General features: G+C 37.1%; 1 protein-coding gene across 1 annotated transcript in view; it reads right to left on the bottom strand.

The window, feature by feature from the left end:
* Nucleotides 1–15,494: 15,494 nt before the first annotated feature.
* Clvs2 (clavesin 2) overlaps nucleotides 15,495–20,119 on the bottom strand; it is a 137,377-nt gene continuing 132,752 nt past the window's right edge. The window contains exon 5 of the mRNA XM_052169641.1: nucleotides 15,495–15,582. Within this exon, the coding sequence (XP_052025601.1) occupies nucleotides 15,495–15,582 (88 nt within the window). The remainder of the gene's footprint in view (nucleotides 15,583–20,119) is intronic.

The following is a 20,119-nucleotide window of genomic DNA, read 5'->3' as shown; positions in this document are numbered from 1 at the left end:
AAGTTTGGGTATGTTGTACTTTCATTTTCATTAAATTCTAAAATAGTCTTAATTTCTTTCTTTCTTATCATTTATCAGAGTATTGTTCAGCTTCCATATGTATGTAGGACTTTTGTAGCCATGGAAGACCAGCCTTAATCCATAGTTAGGAGGCATTTGATTATTTCAATCTTCTTATATCGGTTGAGATCTTATTTGTGGCCAATTATATGGTCAATTTTGGAGGAGGTACAATGAGGTGATGAGAAGAAGGTATATTCTTTTGATTTAGGATGAAATATTCTTTAGATATCTATTACATCTATTTGGTTAATAACTTCTATTAGTTTTACTGTGTCTCTGTTTAGTTTGTGTTTTCATGATCTGTCCATTGAAGAGAGTGGGGTGTTGAAGTCTCCCACTATTATTGTGTGAGGTACAATGTGTGCATTGAGCTTTAGGAAAGTTTCTTTTATTAATGTGGGTTCCCTTGCATTTGGAGCATAGATGTTCAGAACTGAGAGTTCTTCTTGGTAGGTTTTTCCTTTGATGAGGATGAAGTATTATTCCTTATCTTTTTTGATGACTTTTGGTTGAAAGTTGATTTTATCTGATATTAGAATAACTACTCCTGCTTGTTTCTTGGGACCATTTAGAAAATAGTTTTCCAGCCCTTGACACTGAGGAGCATTTTCTATATGCAGCAAAACCCTGGGCCCAACATTTTTTTTTTATTTTCTATATTCTTTGTTTACATTCCAAATGATTTCCCCTTAACCGATTCCCCCCTCCCCATAAGTTCTATAAGCCCTCTTCCCTCCACTCATTCCCCAGTCAACCCCCTCCCACTTCTCTGTCCTGGTATTCCCCTATATTGCTGCATCAAGCCTTTCCAGGACCAGAGAGCCCTCTCCTTCCTTCTTGGGAATCATTTGATACGCTAATTGTATCTTGAGTATTCAGAGCTTCTGGGCTAATATCCACTTATCAGCGACTGCGTTCCATGTGTGTTCTTTTGTGATTGGCTTACCTCACTTAGGATGATATTTTCCAGTTCCAACCACTTGCCTAAGAATTCATTGTTTTTAATTGCTGAGTAGTATTCCATTGTGTAAATATATCACATTTTCTGTATCCATTCCTCCATTGAGGGACATCTGGGTTCTTTCCAGCTTCTGGCTATTATAAATAAGGCTGCTATGAACATAGTGGAGCATGTGTCCTTATTGCATGCTGGGGAATCCTCTAGGTATATGCCCAGGAGTGGTATATGGGCCCAACATTTTAATATCCCCTGTGTTAGTCTATGTCTTTTTATTGGGGAACTGAGTCCATTGATGTTAAGAAATATTAAGGAAGAGTGATTGTTGCTTCCTGTTATTTTTGATGTTACTTTCATGTTTGTGTGTCCATCTTCTTTTGGGTTTGTTAAAAGAAGATCACTTTCTTGCTTATTCTATGATATGGAGTCTCTCCTTGTGTTGGCATTTTCCATCTGTCACACTTCATAGGGCTGGATTTGTAGAAAGATATTGTATCAATTTGGTTTTCTCATGGAATATCTTGGTGTTTCCATCTATGGAAATTGAGAATTTTGCTAGGTATAGTAGTCTGGGCTGGCTTTGTGTTCTCTTATGGTCTGTATAACATCTGCTCAGGATCTTCTAGCTTTCATAGTCTCTGGTGAGAAGTCTAATGTAATTCTGATAAGTCTGCCTTTATGTTACTTGACATTTTTCCCTTATTACTTTTAATTTCCTTTCTTTGTTTTGTGTATTTGGAGTTTTGACTATTATGTTATGGGAAGAATTTCTTTTCTGGTCAAATTTATTTGGAGTTCTATAGGCTTCTTGAATGTTTATGTGTATCTCTTTCTTTAGGTATGTTTTCATCTATAACTTTGTTGAAGATAATTACTGGCCCTTTAAGTTGAGAATCTTCACTCTCTATTATCCTTATGTTTGGTCTTCTCATTGTATCCTGGATTTCCTGAATTTTTGGGGGGTTAAGAGCTTTTTTTATTTTGCATTTTCTCTGACTGTTGAGTCAATGTTTTCTGTGGCATCTTCTGCACCTGAGAATCTCTTTTCTATCTCTTGTATTCTGTTGGTGATGCTTGTATCCATGACTCCTCATCTCTTTCCTAGCTTTTCTACCTCCAGGGTTGTCTCCTTTGTGATTTCTTCATTGTTTTTATTTCCATTTTTAGATCCTGAATGATTTTGTTCAATTCCTTCACCTGTTTGTTTATGTTCTCCTGTAATTCTTTAAGGGATTTTTGTGTTTCCTTCAAGCTGTTTACCTGTGTTCTCCTGTATTTCTTTAAAGGAGTTATTTATGTCCCTCTTGAAGTCCTCTATTATCATCATGAAATGTGATTTTAAATCAGAGTCTTATTTTTTCGGTGTCTTGGGATATCCAGGGCTTGCCATGGTGGCATCACTGGGTTCTGATGATGCCAAGTAGCCTTGGTTTCTGTTGCTTTATGTTCTTTCCCTTGCCTTTTGACATATGGTTATCTTTGGTGTTAGCTGTTCTTGCTGTCTCTGACTGTGGCTTGTCCCTCCTGCTAGCCTCTGTGTCAGTACTCCTGGGAGACCAGTTCTCTCTGGGAAGAATTTGGCTATGAAGAGCTGTGGTACAGGGTCAGCTCTGTTGTGCAGACAGAAACCAGAAGAATCCTGTTCCCAGTTGTTCCTTGATTCCTGTGTCCTGATGGCTCTGGGGGCATCCCACTTTGGCTAGGAATTTGAATAGAAGTTGTAACATTACCTGTGCTTGCAGGTGTGTCGGCTCCCATGGGATCCCAGCTCTCTCCTGCTGGTATTTGTATATGTACAGCTGTGGTACACAATCAACTAAGGGAGCAGATGGAGAACGGAAGGCTCCTGTCCCAGGCTGCTCCTCAGTTCCTGTCCTCAGGTTTTCAGAAGGGTCCCTCTGAGCAGCAGTGTTGGTTTTACCTGTGCTCACAGGCTTGTCAACACACCTGGAATAGTAGTTCTTCTGGCACTATATGATTATTGACAGTATGGACTCTTAATTACTACAAAAAACATACATGAAAAACCTTCTTAAATTTGAGCCAAATAAAGTCCATAAATATCTTACAAAGACATTTATGTAACTAAGATATCAAATGTAACTAAGTTTTATTTTATCTAATGATTTGACTTGTCTTCCAAGTTTGCAGGGGATGGGAGTGGATGAGGTGGAGTGGACCTATTTCCAGTAGATCACACAGATCACCTACAGCCTTTTCCATCACCTTTTCCATTTACCTCTTGCCATCAACTCCAACAGTCTCACCTTAGAAACCTGTCAGTCAGCCTAGCCAAGGAATGAGTGAGGTAGGTGATCTTCCCTTTCCCTTCTCTTCTCCAATTATAGTCTAACAAACTGACTTCCAGCCACTGACTGTGGCCTCTCCTACTTCACTCTCCCCATTCCAAGAAGTCAATCTAGGTCCTGATTGCACCTCAAGTATTTCTCCCTCCTAAAGACCACCTCAGTCTCCTCACTTGTAGCCTATCCCCATACCTTAGTGTCAGTTCCTAATGCATAGAGACACATTCTACATGTGACCCTTAGTGGTCAAATCTGGTAGAATGTGAGACCATGAAGGGCAGCCTGTGATCTGACTGGGCTAGGTTTAAGCATCTCAGTCCCCCAGAGATAGAGCAGATACAAGGAACAGAAGGCCATTTGCCACACTCCCAGACACTAGGCTCCTGATACTAGGCCTCAGCTCTCCATAATTCTGTGGCCATCAGTCACATAGGGCAATGACCCAAGGCCCTGGTGTTCTGTCTGGACTCCACGTACACAATTACTTGACAACAGCCAGGTAGGCCTGGCCCACTATAAAAGGGGATGCTTTGGCCCTCTTTTCTCTCTTACTCTCATACTCTCTTATTCTCTTATTCTCTTACACTTTTACTCTTGCCTCTCTCTCTTGCCCTCTTGCTCCCTCCCCCCTCTCTCCATTCCCTTCCCCCTCACTCCATGTGGCCATGGCCAGCCTCTACTTTTCACTCATTACAACTCTCTGCCAACAACAAATGCTTTAAAACCATGGACTGCCTCTTTTCATCTGGACCCACAGTCCTGGAGCAATGGAGCAGGTCTTCCTCTAAAGAGCCATGTCTAGTCTCACACGGAAGGCCTCCCTGTGCTCCCAGCCATGTCTCTTATGAGCCAAGCAGCCACCCAAGCAAGCCAAGTTCTCTCCTCCTCATGGGAACAAGCTGAAGCTCTCCTCAATGCCCTTTTGCCTTCAGTCCTGGCTAGAGCTGGCCCACGGGGTCCCCACTCCATTCTAGATTCCAACATCCAGTGGCGTCTGTGGTGTCAAGAGCTAGAAACTGCTGTCTTTGGCCTCTATGAGACCTGGGGACCCACGAGTCAGCTTCTACAGGTTCCCTAGGGACTTCAGACTGTGCTTCCCCACCACCAGAACTGGGTCCTGCAGCTTCCCACAGCCCAATACACACCTAGCAGTGGCAAGGGTGTGCACAATAAACTTCCCTCATCCTCTTCATCCAGCAGCTTGAGCCCTGGCTGGACACAGGCTACCATTTTAACCCACAGTAGAATATCAGAAACACTCTACCAGGCAACCTATAGCTACCACATATCCTAAGAAACAGAAAGGGTACCAGAAACCAAGAAACTCAGCACACACACACACACACACACACACACACACACACAACCAATCAAGCAAACCAACCCACATAAGACTAGATATCAGCACTGGGAATTATGATCATCCAGAACCTAGATGCTTAGGTGCCAGTATAAAAACACAATAATATACCTCCACTAGTTCCTAGAAACTCTAATGCAGTAGGCCTAAAGAAATGGAAAATAACTGAAGCATAAAAAAGACTGAAAGAAAGCTATTATGAATATGCTCATGGACTTTTAAAAGGTTATAAAAAAATCTGATAATAAAATATAAATATGCGAAGGGTAGAATGAAATGAAGAAAGCTGTTCAAGATATAAAAGTTGAAATGGAAACACTAAAGGAAACCCAATCATAGGGAAAGCTAGAAAGGAAAAATTTAGGAACTCAAGAAGAATACTCAGAGGCAAGCCAACCAAAGTAATACAAATCCCCACTATAGGCAAGACAGGAGAAATGTATAACTCACTTAAAGAAAATCCTAAATCCAAAAAATTCCAGGTACAAAACATTCAGGAAATGTAAGACACTATGAAAAGACCAATCTATAAATAATAGGAATACAAATAGGACACAAAATCCGGGTCAAAGGTACAGAAAATATTTTCAACAAAATCACAAAACAAAATCAACTTAAAAGAGAAAATGCCTATCATGGCAACAGAAACATACAGAATACCAAATAGGCTGGACCAGAAAAGAAATTCCCCATAACTAATAATAATCAAAATAAGAAACATACAGGACAAAAAGAGTGTTAAATGTTATAAGGGGAAAAGATCAAATAACTTTTCTATTGGATATTTTATTTATTTACATTCCAGATGCTCTCTACTTTCCCAGTTTCCCCTCTGCAAATGCACTATTCTATCCCCTTCCTCCTGCTTCTAAGTCAGAGCTCTCCCACCCACCCATTCACTCCTGCCTCACTGCACTTGCATTTCCCTCCATTTGGCATTGAGCCTCCAGAGGACCAAGGGCCATGTCTCCTATTGATGCCAGATAAGGCCATTCTCTGCTACATATGCAGATGGAGCCATGGGTCCCTCCATGTGCACTCTTTGGTTGGTGGTTTAGTCCCTGGGAGCTCTGGGATGTCTGGTTGGTTGATGGAGAAAGAAAGGTATTTCACACACACAAAAAAAATCAAGAAGTATTTATCTGTAAATCCAGCTCTACAAAAGGTGCTAGAAGGAAAACTTTAATCTGAAAGAAAAGCCACATCCAAGAAATTAGCATAATAAATAATCAGACCAGTAAATCAAATGATGGGGAAAACCCACACCACCACAACAAAATAATATAATCAAAAAACACTGCTCACTGATAATACTCATCATTGGTCTCAATCCATCAACAAAAACATATAGATTAACAGATCAAATCTGAAAACACAATTCATCCTTTTATTGCACCCAAGAAAGAGACCTTAATATCAAAGATAGACGTCATCTATGGGTAAAATGATTAAAAAATATTTTAAGAAAGTTGACCCAAGAAGTAAACTGGTGTAGATATTTTCATGTCTCCCAAAATAGACTGAAACAAAAACTAAGTAGAAGAGATAGGGAAGGACTCTAAACAAAAGAAGAATCCATCAAAAGAATATTGTAATTCTAAATATTTATGAAACAAACACAAGGTCACCTAAGTTTATTAAAGAAACGGGAGGCACCCTGTAGCCAGGCAGGGTCTATAGCATATGGATGACACCAACATACTGTTAGAACCTTTGACCAAATATTTGTCCTGTTTACAAGACATGGAGGGACAAATATGGAGCAGAGACTACAGGAATGGTTAACCAATAACTAGCCCAACTTTGAAAGCCATCCAATGGGCAAGCACCAATCCCTAACACTATCTGTGATACTCTGATATGCTTGAAGACAGAAGTCTAACATAACTGTCATCTGAAAGTTTTCACCCAGTAGCTAACTGAAACAGATATAGAGATCAACAGCCCAACATTGAACGAAGCTTAGTAATTCTTATGGAAGAGTTGGGAGGGAAAGCCCCTACAGTGTGACACTGAAGGGGATGGGAAATCCACAGGAAAAACAACAGAGTAAACTAACCTTGACCCTTGTGGGTTCTCAAAAAGTGAGCCACCAAGCAAAGAACATTCATGTGCTGGATCAAAGTCAGTGCCTCTACCCAGCACATAAGTATCAGAACATGAGCTGAGTCTTCATGTGGGTCCCATAATTACTAGAATGGGGGCTATTCCTACATCGATTTCCTATCTTTATAATCCATTTCCCAACTGACCTACCTAGTCTGGCCTCAGTGGAAGGGGATGTGTCTAACCCTGAATAGACTTGATGCCCCATGGTGGACAAATACCCAGAGGACTCCACCCTCTCAGAGAAGAAAAGGAGTGGGGATGGAGGTAAGGACTCTGTGAAGAACTTGGAGGAGAGTGCTGTGATGGGGATGTCAAATAAATAATTAATGGAGAAAGAAAAAAAGCCCATTTTGTGCCTCACACAATAATAGTGGGTGATTTCAATACCCCATTATTGCCAATAGACAGGTCATCCAGACAAAAACTTAATAGAAAAATTCTGGAGCTAAATGATGTCATAAATCAAGTGAACATAGCAGGTATTTACAGAGGATTTTAACCAAACACACACACAAAATTCCTTCTTCTCAGAAGCTCATGGAGATTCCTCCAAACTTGACACAAAGTAAGACTCAACAGACACAAGAAAATTGAAATAACTCTCTGGATTCTATCTGATCACCTTGGATTAAAGCTATCAGTCACAAAAGAAACAACAGAAATCATACAAACTCGTGGAAAATGAATAACACACTAACATGAAAAATGTGGCAGGGCAGAAATTAGGAAAGAAAATAAGATGATTTTAGAATTCAAAGAAAATGAATACACATCATACTCAAACTTATGGGACTCAATGAAGGTTCTAAAAGACAAAGTTACAGTATTAAGTGGCTACATACAAATTAGATTGATCTCATATTAGTAACTTAATGTCAAATATAAAAGTTCTAGAACAAAAGGGAAAAAATGAAATCCAATAGGAGTGGTTAGTAAGGAAAACATCAAACTCTGGACTGAAATAAATAAAATAGAAACACAATGACAATACAAAGAATTAATGAGCAAATTAAACTAACTCTTCAATAAGCAAACTATAATTTGTATAACCACAGAAGTTAGGCATATAATGCAGGAATGGGAGGGACATGTGGGAAGGAGAAATAGAATAGATTGGGAGGACTAATTAGGAAGAGGGAGAAAATAGAGGGCAGTGGAAGAGATTTGGGGAGTGACAACTTAAATTAGAGGTCATTTGAAGGACAAATGAAACCTAATACAGTACATGCTTCTTAAAATATATACATAGAGTACACATGGAGAGATCCATGGCTCCAACTGCATATGTAGCAGAGGATGACCTTGTTGGGCATCTATTGAAGGAAAGGTCTTTGTCCTGTGAAGGCTTGATGCCTCACTGTAGGGGAATGCCAGGGCGATGAGTTGGAAGTAGGTAGGTGGGTGAAGGAGCGTCCTCATAGAAACAGGGTGAGGGGGATGACATAGGGGATTTTCAGAGGGTAAACCAGGAAAGGTGATAACATTTGAAATGTAAGTAAATAAAATAGCCAATAAAAATTCAAAAAACTATGTACATGTATGAAGGTAATTGAAATGATGTTGCTCCAATACCTCTCATCCCTAAATGAAGCTTCCTATATGTACAGTCATGTGTCTCTACATCTACATATGTTTCTTGTGCTATTCTTTGTTGTTTTTTCTTCTGTGGTTTGGATGTTTCGTCTAATTCCAGCTTGTTTGGTTTTTTGAATATTTTATCTTATTTTATTATTATGTATTAGATACCTGCTTATTTTCTATCTAGAGACAGAAAGGATTCGGATGGGAAGAGAGGTAGGAGGATCTTAGCGGAATTAAGAGAGAGGAATTATATTCAGAATATATTGCACAAAAATGTTTCAATAAAAGAAAAATAAAAGTAAAAAATACACATACGTGTGCCAGTGTTCAGAGTTAATTCTCTCTGAACCAATATTTTACCACCAGCTTAATATTTGATGGCCTCATCTTATTTTAATGTAGTTTTTATTTTGAAGAACCTATCCACTAAATGAGAAATGTTTCACTGATTTAATAGGCTGTATAAGGAAAGAAACTGAAACAATAAGGTAATGATTGAACATATAAGTACACACATACTCAAGCACAGTCATACAATAGAAAATTGGAAGTTTGGGAAAATACTAACTCTTCAGACAGGCTGAATATTTTTTATTTTACTTAATGTTTCCTCCTAAAATTATTTTCAATGATATTTACTTAAATAAATATAGATGGTTCTTATAATCCTAATTTCTGAATTTGAACTCTTGCTTAATCCAATTGTTTTCTATGAAGAAGTGAAAGTTATGGCATGTATAATAAGGCTATTTTCCTCAGTACACACTGTTTTACTTCTTCACACACTGTTGAAAGATTGTAAAGTGATCAGATGCTAAGCAGTATCTTAGTGAAGCAAATTATGCAATTATATTTCCCTTTGTTTCAAACATACAAATATTAGAAAAAATGAAACATTCCTGCACAGGGTGGAAAGAATAATCTCTTTAAATAAAGTTCTTATGTGCTTTTAATGTTTCACTAGAAACCGTCACTTTTTTTTTTTCAGATGGAGTCCATCCAACACCTATGAACTCAATAGATTCCCTATACGAAACAGTCGACAGAACTGTATTCTTTCCAAAAATAATTGTTTTTCAATTTGTAATTCTCTGTTAGAATAAATTACTGAATAGATTATATTTATCAAAAGTTTACTTGAGATTACTAATATAATCTTACCAAACATGTGAAAGATCTGTATGACAGGAACTTCAAGACTCAGAAGAAGAAAATAGAGGAAGACCTCAAAAAATGGAAAAATCTCCCATGCTCATGGATTAGCAGGATTAATATAGTTAAAATGGCCATTTTGCCAAAAGCAATATACAGATTCAACGCAATACCCATCAAAATTCCAACTCAATTCTTCATAGAGCTAGAAAGAGCAATTCTCAAATTCATCTGGAATAACAAAAAACCCAGGATAGCTAAAACTATTCTCAACAACAAAAGAAATTCTGGGGTAATCAGTATCCCTGACCTCAAGCAATATTACCAAGCAATAGTGTTAAAAACTGCATGGTATTGGTACAGTGACAGGCAGGCAGATCAATGGAAAAGGACTGAAGATCCAGAAATGAACCCACACACCTATGGCCACTTGATCCTCGACAAAGGGGCTGAAAACATCCAATGGAAAAAAGATATCCTTTTCAACAAATGGTGCTGGTTCAACTGGAGGTCAGCATGCAGAAGAATGCGAATTGATCCATCCTTGTCTCCTTGTACTAAGCTCAACTCCAAATGGATCAAGGACCTCCACATAAAGCCAGACACTCCGAAGCTAATAAAAAAGAAACTTGAGAAGACCCTTGAGGACATCGGTACAGGGGGAAAGTTCCTAAACAGAGAAGAGAAATAAAAGCATTTCCTTTTGGAGTCATTTAACCAAGAGAGAGTCCATATTTGAATTCTCTATTCTCCCAGTATCTTCTGGCTTCTGTCTCTCTATTATGTGAGTCTTAATTTGTCCCTGATTGAAGACTGTCTTATGATTCTTTCCAGTGTGTTTCTATGTTTGTGTGACTGTCTCTGTGTCTACCATAGGGCTTTGGTTTGCTTTACTGGACAACATAGAAAATATCTAATGGAGAAAGAATGAGAAATTTTTTACAGAAAACATTATCAGGGTATTACAAGAGAACAGGGCACTGGCTTCAACCTACCCTGACTTACCAGAGAGCAAGCAGTACTAAGAACATCATTGTTTCTTAATCAATGTCCAAATTTATGCTCAAAATTTATGTTGGATAGTCATTTTAGGATACTTTACAACAACTGTATTTGTTTCTTTCAGCAAATGATACAAATGCATTGTTCTATGTCAGGGCATGGAGTAGTACATAAGATTACAACTATGCATTATCATAGATTTAAAAAGTTGATTACATGGGAAATTCAAGGCAATTGAAGTTGGTTGTTACATAGTTCAGAGACAATTGAACAAACAGACTGAGCACACAGTAGGATAGCATTCTTAAATCTTCAGTAAACTCAGGGTGATTATTAATTATGTGAAGTCCTGCAAAACTCTATGCAGAATGTAAGAACGTAAGAAATTATGTTTTATCATAATGCTTTGCCACAAAGAACTCCCTCAAGAGATCAAATAGTAAATAAAGAATAATGGAATACAAACAATATATTAGTTAATAAATTTAAGCCAAATAATAAAGTGTTTGGTACTTTTGCAACACTTGTATAATTTTGTTGTAGATATTATTTGAACCTTAAGAACAAAGAATGTGTATTTTTAGCTATATTTTTAAATGTATTTTGTTTCTTATAAAAACTTGTGTCATCATGCTATGACACAAAGTCTAAAACAAAACTAGATCAGAAATAAGACAATAGCTTGAACCTGTGATGATATCAGTTATATAGATATCATTGCAATTCTTCAAAATAGTGGAGGTCTGGGTCATGCTAAAGATATTGTTTAACTTTAGTTAGGTTTTATCCAGGTCTATTTTATTCACAAAAATAATAATGTCATAATCAACAATTCTGAAAACAAAAAAATTTGCATGGAGATCTGAAACTAAATCAAATAATGACAAATACCTTCTACATTGTCAACACTTGCCAAGCCTTGCTCTAAAATGCAGCTATTATAACAATTTGGTGTCTAAATGATTTTCATTTCTATAGTAACATCTGTATCCCTTTGAACAATAGGTCCAATTTGAGCATTTCACTACTCATAAATTAGTTTGTTTTTATCTATAGTCTAAGTGGATTCATTGCCATATTTTTTAAACAACAAGTTTCATAACAGTATGTATAGGACTAAGTAACCTCTGGATTTTATGAACTTAAAATCTTGGTTGCATCAAAACTGTTCTCCAGACCATGAAGTCATTCAGTGAGCTAATAATGCTGCAAAGGCAAGGCCTGCTTGTATTTCTATATATCCACCCAATATGAAGTGCTGAGCAATGACCAGTCATTATAGTAGTACACTGGAAGCTGTTTTCCTCAGCTAAAAACAAGAAAAGTCCATTTGTTCCATGTGTTCCTTTACTTGTAGCAGCCTCACAAATTCAAAGAGCACTGCTATTTCAGGCTCCCTGTGCACATAGCAGGTCTAAACTGGAGTTCCTATGGCATACTGATGTCAAGTATCAGTACCCTATGCACTAAAAGTTGAATTAGTACATACTAACACTTGTGTTTGGCCATTTTATTCTGTGTATTGATGGCTCATGGCAACTTTTCAAGGAATCATATATATAATAGATATATACTCAATGAAAGAAGCAAAAGGATAATATAAACCAACCCCACCAGGAAGATTTTGATAAAGCAGCAGATACACAGTGTTTCAGCAGACTTTCTTAATAAAACATCCTTAAAGGACCATAGGTAAGGATAATAAACTAAAGTTGTGTGTGGAAATAGAAACAAACTACTATGGTTCTAAAGGTTTCCTAAATGATTCCTCTTTCATAGTCTCTACTATATATTCTGTTTCCTTGAGAATGTTACAGAAACCTTAAATGCTTCATTGAACCATGTGACTTGAATATTCACATTAAAGAGAATATTTTATATGGTTTTTCTCTTTAGTGATATGAAAATTTAATATGTGAAATGAGCATTTTCTATGATGTGGCTTTTGGAATGCTTCTGCCCACACAAATGCAAACTATTTTCCCATTTCAACTACTTGCTTGAAAAAAATTTATTTAATACCTTTATAATATTTTAACATGCTCTGTTTTAAGTAGCATGAGTTGAAGTTACTGCTTTAATCTTACACAACAGACAATACTGTATGAAAATCATTAAACCACATTCTTGGATATCCTTCTTCAAGCAATATCTACATATTACCTTTACAATACTGAAAAACATATGTTGCTTTCTTTTTGAGAGTTCAAAAAGATTGAGTATATCATTACTGATGCTTTAGTCTATTTAAAGAGGCACTTCTTCATATTCCTTAGAGTATATGTTGTGATATTACCTTATGTAGTATTCAACAAATTGTGTTGTCAAGAGCATGGTAAGAAGTATTCTTTGTTTCTTAGCCAGTTTTGGAAGAAGCTGTTTTTGAAACAACTGAAAGATATAAATGATGGAACAAAGTGTAAAAGTAAATTAGGATTTGGCATAGGCTCAAGGGTAGAACACTCAGAAATGGGGTCAATGCTCATCACGAGTTTCAAAATGTACAGAACAGTTTTCTACTGGACTATTTCAAATTGAAGTGGTATCTCTTTGAAGTTCACAAATGTCAAGTAATTAATTTAAAAAGCAAACTATAGGATTCAAAGAAAAGAGTAGAATCCATCAAGACCATCTATTGTGAAAGAATACTGGAATGCTTATTCACTAGATCATGTACCATAAGCACTGCTACATGATGTAAAACATTACAAGGGGGAAAGTTTGCCTCGACAAATTTTATAAATTTGAATAAAAATCCCTTGACTAAAAAGCTTTCAACCTATGGCTATAAAATTAGAAGTCATCATCGTTTTAATTTGTTCATTCATATAAAAAAGCATTCTATACCATCTAGCCAACTTTCACTTGCTCATGTGAAGAGGAGCAGATACCTCGCAATGCCAAATGTGGGATTAGGAGAAAGTATAGATAATACTAGTTATTTTTATATGTGACACTAACTTTACAGTAGAAGGACGCTGGCCATTCTGGGTGACTTCTGAAGCTGGTGGAATTCTGAAAGCTTTCAACAACTGATGTGTGTCAAGAGTATGAGACTGTCTGTGTGTGCTTACATTATTCTTGCTTTATTCCAATGACTCCTAGTGCCAGATGTATGTTTATAACAGAATCGATGTCAGGTAGACAACTTATACATCAATAAGTGGTGCATCAGTTCTTCTCAAATAGAATTGCCTCGGCTTTTAATCACCATTTCATTCTAATCTCTGACAGGAGATTGGACAGACTACCCAGACCATCAATCACTATTATTCTGCACACAACTAAAGGTTGCCATCCTTACTTTAAGAATAAGGAAGTTTTTAAAAACTCGTTATCCTTGTAATTTTATAAGCATTAAGTAACCTATGTTGCTGTGGATTGATTTGTTGATTCAACTTTGAGATTTGGGGCTGCATAATTATAATTGGATTTTTTTGAAGTTTTTGGTTACTGTCTATGTCATGACTGTGAAATGCCTTTACAGATACTGGATTCCAAAAGTTCTTGGAGATTTTTTTTTGAACAAAGAGTGATAGATTCTCAATCTCAAAATTCATCATGCCAAGAGCATGATAATTCTGTTGCCTTTCTACAGAGGAATTAGACATTTAAATTAAGATGTTTAGCATTGAGTATAATTATACAACTTATAAAATAAGACTTTATATTACATACAAATATGAGTCTAGACTTAAACTGTTATGTGTTGTCTTCATTGTTCTCCATCACTTACATTATATCTGCCAGATGTCATCTACTCTTTTTGCCTTTTCTCAAAATAAAACATGAGCATGAAAGAACAACAGGATAATTAGTTTTAACTCATGAAAAACTCTTTTACTCCTCATTGAAATTTGTTGATTCTTAAAAGGAAAGTAAAACCATATTTATTAAGATGATATATAGTCAAGATTTCATTGTATGATGTACTAAAATCCCTGATGTCTGTCAAATGGTTTCATTTCTATTTACTTCAACATCAGTTATTTTCCATATCTCAAAGCCTGTCATATCAAGAATTTATTAGAACTCAACAACACTATATATGTTGTATGTAAATATTTATATTCGTAACACCTGCACAATGATCTGATATTAGCCCCCATTTGTAAGTGATAAAATTTATGTTCAAAATTGTCTGTCAAAATGATTCAAGAACTCATTCTCATTTACTTTGTCAAAGAATTTTGGTGAAAATATATTCTAAAGTACACCAGACAGGGGTTACAATGGAAACTTAAGTAAAGGAACATTGTGAAGACAGGTGTTTAGACAAAAAAACAACAACAAACAAACAAATCCATTCCTTTTCAGAATTCCTCATCTTAAATGTGGAAACACATTTTCTTAAAAAACAAACAAACAAACAAACAAAAAAACTCCCAAACAACAGAGAAGAGCTCAAGTTTGGTTCAGTGTCCCAGCTCATCAGTCACTCTTTTTCTTCAGAATGCAGCCAGTGATGTTTCCAGAATAGTTCCTCTGAAACAACAATCACTAAACAGGAAAGCATTAATCATAACAATTTCTGGGAAATAATTGATTTGCTGTGACTAAAGCATATTTGGATATTGACAGTGTTTGGAGAAAAACATTGAAACAATCACTATGATAGCAGATATGTGACTTCATAAGAATGTGTCCTTATGCTCCATATCATTGGTTCAAACATGTGAGTCAGTCTTTCCCAAATTAAATTACTATCAAAATTTACAAACTAGATGTGATGACTATATTGTATTTACAAAGAACTTGGCACTTACAGAATAAATTATTGACTTTTTAAAATCTATCCCAGGGCACCCACGGTTTAGGCAAATGTGAAAGCCAGATGCCTTATACATTATGCTACATAAATATGAATAAGATTTTTCCATCCGGTAAATCCCACAGTGCTGTCACTGTTGCTGAATGCCAGGACCTCCCATTTTTAATTCATGGTGTAGGAGTGGAGAACTTCTCAATCCAGAGAAAGTAAAGGCTGCATGTTTTCTTCTTCACTTTTATCCTTGCGTTTCAGTACTGTAGGGTCCACTACTGACTGAGATCTGGAAAGAATAATGCCAAGGTCAATGAGTCAGCCCCAGTAATTACCCACAAATATTCTCTACAGTGATTTTTTTTAATTCACCTATGGCCCTGAATTCTCTTCCCCTGCATCAAAAGATTTATGAACTGGGGACACCAAACATATAGAATTTGGCATTAGAGTGAACAGACAATCCCCTCTGACCTTCAGGGTTATAAACAGAAAGGGGTTCCATGCAGAGAATAATAAAATTGATGTTCACCTTACAATTGAAACAGAATAGTCTCCTTGAAATACTGACATTTTATAGTATAGGACAAATATTTTCTAATAAAATATTTCTGGATGGAAAAAGAAACTAATAGGAAGATGATTTTGGTATCAGTAAGAGACTAATACCTGCTTTAAAATACCCCATAAAACAAATCCAAAACATGTATATAACTTATTTCTTTATCATTTCTTAATTTGAATTCCATGTCAATCAAAAAATCAGAATTTCAATGTAATTTTATTATGTCTCCCATTCGAATGTCCAAATAAAGGAAACTATATGTTTGAATGCTTCAAAAAATAAAGGTTTTAAAGTAAAAATGTTTATTTGGTCAGGACATAGATGGAAATGCAGAGACAATAACAGAGCAGAGACTTAAGGAAAGGCCACCCAGTGACCAGCCCAATTAGAGATCCATCCCATGTGTGCACAACAAATCTTGACACTAATACTGAGGCCATATTGTGTGTGTAGACAGGAGCCTGGCATGGCTGTCCTCAGAGAGGCTCTACCAGCAACTTACTGAGACAAATGCAGATGCTTACAGCCAACCATTGGATTGGTGTTGGAACCCCCATGGAATAATTAAAGGAAGGACTGAAGGAGCTGAAGGAGACTGTAATTCCATAGGAAGAACTAAAGTGTCTACTAACCTGGAGCCCTCAGAGCTCCCAGAGACTAAGCCAAATCCAAGAAGCATAACTGGGCTGGTTCATGACCCTGGACGCGTGTAGCAGAGAAGTGCCTTGTATGGCCTCAGTAAGAAAGGATGTACTCAGTCTTGTGGAAACTTGATGACCCAGGGAAGAGAGATACTGGTGAAGGTAAGGTAGGCACTGGAGGGCAAATGGGGGAAAGGATATGGAAGGAAAGAACTTGGGGAGGGTGTACCAGGAAGGGAGGCAACTTTGGGAGTGTAAATACAAACAGTAACTTAACACAAATTAAAAAAAGAAGGCATATAATTTGAAAACATATATATATATATATATATATATACACATATATGTTATATGAATATACTATGCATATACATAAATACACACATGCAAATATACATATATGCATATGCACATTACACATATACATATATGCATATAAACATATATATGAGTGCATGCGTACATGCATGCAGATATATGCATTACAGTTATACATATGTTTATGTACATGTATACATGTACATATATACATTTATATGCATATATACATATGCAAATATGTATATATACACATATATGCATACACACATGTATGTGCTTTTGCTAGTAATGGGGAATTGTATTCCAGATTATCATTAGGAAATAAAATTAAAATGCGAAGGAGAGAAAACAATGACATGTGCTAATATAGTGGCAGGAAGAACCCATTTTAATGACTATAACATTAAGAAGCAGATGCACTTTTAGAGTCCCCACTAGTAATTTCTTTCAACCTGCTACATTCTACTTAATTGCTTTTTGCTGTAGCAATGTGCCTCTTGGCAGACTTCATTAACTCCAGAAAAGGAAGACTCTCTCAGCTAAATTACAATTGTACTTCCTAATAAAAACAAATGTAATGGAACTAATTATATTATTAATAATCACAAGATTCACCAGAAAAGACTCAATTTATTTAAAAAAAACAATTGTTTCATAAAAGGAAATGAAAGTATCATTTTTATTAATCATTTTATTCATTTACATTTCAAATTATATCCCCCTTCTGGGTTTCCCTTCCACAAAGTCCCCATTCCTTACCCCTCCCCCCAATCCACCCTACCCTAACCCATCCCCTTTGCCTATATGAGGGTGCTCCTCCAGCCACTCATACACTCTGACCTTATTGCTCTAGCATCCCCCTACAATGGGACATCAAGCTCCACAGGATCAAGTGCCTCCCCTCCCATTGATGCCAAATAAGACCATCCTCTGCTACATATGTATCTGAAGCCATGGCTCCTTCCGTTTGTACCCTTTGGTTGGTGACTTAATCTCTGAGAGTTCTAAGAGGTCTGGTTCATTGATACTTTTCTTCCTATGGTGTTACAATACCCTTCAGCTCCTTTAGTCTTTCCCTTATATCCCCCATTGGAGTCCCTGTGCTCAGTCTGATGGTTGGCTGTGTACATCCACATCTGTATTGGTCAGGTGCTGGTAGAACCTTTCAGGGAACTGCCATACCAGGCTTCTAACAGTGAGTTCTTTGCATCATAGTGTCAGGGTTTACAGTCTGCAGATGGTATGGATCCCTAGGTGGGGCAGTCTCTGGATGGCCCTTCCTTCACTCTCTGTTCCATTTTTATGTCACTGTCTTTCCTTTGGATAGGAACAATTCTGGGTTAAAAATTTTGGGATAGGTTGGTGGCCCCATCCCTCAACTACAGATAGTGCCTAGCTATTGCAGGTGGTCTTTACAGGTTGTATTTCCCATTTGTTGGGTATTTTGGCTAAAGTCAGCCACCCCTTGGGTCCTGGGAGGCACTCACTTACCTGGGGTCTGGGACTTTCTAATGGCTACTCCCTAGTTCCCATCCTCCACTGTTACATATTTCTATTCAAATTCCTGGCTTTCTGTACTTCTCTCCTGTTACTTCCAATACCTGATCTTGCCCTCCCTTTTTGACCGTTACCCTCCTCTCTTCCTCCCAGATCCCTCACTCCCTCAACTAAGTGATTATTTTCCCCCTTCTATGTAAGATTGAAGTATCTACACTTTGTTCTCCCTACTTCTTAAGCATCATATGGTTTGTGAGTTATATTGTGAGCTTTTTTCCTAATATCCACTTATCAGTGAGTGCATAGCATGTGTTCATTTGTGACTGAATTATCTCTCTTAGGATGATATTTTCTAGTTCCATCCATTTGCCTAAGAATTTCATGAAGTCATTGCTTTTTAGTAGCTGAGTAATACTCAACTGTATAAATTTAGGTTTTCTATATATATTCTTCTAAGGACATTTGGGTTATTTCCAACTTCTGGCTATAATAAATAAGGCTGCTATAAACATAGTAGAGCATGTGTCCTTGTTGTATGTTGAAGTATCTTTTGGATATATATCCAGGAATGGTACAGCTGGGTCCTCAGGTAGTACTATGTCCAATTTTCTGAGGAACTGTGAGGCTGATTTCCAGAGTGGTTGTACCAGCTTGCAATCCCAGCAACAATGGAGGAGTGTTCCTCTTTCTCCACATCCTCTCCAGCATTTGCTGTCCCCTGAGTTTTTTGTCTTGGCCATTCTGAGTGGTGTGAGGTAGAATATCAGGGTTCTTTTGTATTGCATTTCCCTGATGACTAAGGATATCAAACATTTCTTTAGATGCTTCTTAGCCCTTCGAGTTTCCTTAGTTGAGAATTCTCTATTTAGCACTGAACCCCATTTTTAAATAGGGTTATTTGGTTCTCTGGAGTCTATCTTCTTGGTTTGTTTGTTTGTTGGTTGGTTGGGTGGTGTGTGTGTGTGTGTGTGTGTGTGTGTGTGTGTGTGTGTGTAATTTGGATATCAGACCTCCATGGGATAAAGGGTTGGTAAAGATCTTTTTCCAATGTGTGGGTTGCCATTTTGTCCTTTGCCTTATAGAAGCTTTTTAATTATATGAAGTCCCATATGTCAATTGTTGATCTTAGAGCACAAGCCATTGGTGTTCTGTTCAGGAAATTTCCCCCTGTGCCAATGCGTTTGAGGCTCTTTTCTTCTTTCTTTGCTATTTGATTCAGTGTATCTGGTTTTAAGTGGAGGTTCTTAATCCACTTAGACTTGAGTTTTGTACAAGGAGATAAGAATGTATCAATTTGCATAATTCTTCATGCTGACTGCCAGTTGAACCAGCACCATTTGTTGAAAATGCTGTTGTTTTTATCACTGGATAGTTTTGGCTTCCTCGTCAAAGGTCAGGTGACCATATGTGTCTGAGTTTAATTCTGGGTCTTCAATTCTATTCCATTCATCTATCTTTCTGTCTCTGTTCAAATACCATGCGCTTTTTACTACTCTTACTCTGTAGTACAGAGTGAGGTCAGGAATCGTGATTCCCCTGGAGTTCTTTTATTACTGAAAAGGGATTTCACTGTCCAGGTTTTTTGTTAATCCATATATATTTGAGAATTGCTCTTTCTATCTCTGTGAAGAATTGTGTTGGAATTGTGATGGTGATTACATTGAATCTCTAGATTGCTTTTGGTAAGAGGGACATTTTTACTAATGTTAATCCTGCATGTGCTTGAGCATGGGAAATCTTTCCATATTCTGAGGTCTTCTTTGATTTCTGTTTTCAGAGACTTGAAGTTCTTGTCATACAGA

Source organism: Apodemus sylvaticus, chromosome 23 (genome assembly GCF_947179515.1).
Source record: "Apodemus sylvaticus chromosome 23, mApoSyl1.1, whole genome shotgun sequence".
NCBI lineage: Eukaryota > Metazoa > Chordata > Mammalia > Rodentia > Muridae > Apodemus > Apodemus sylvaticus.
The sequence above is the reverse complement of the archived record's forward strand: the minus strand, read 5'-3'. Positions and strand labels throughout refer to the sequence as shown.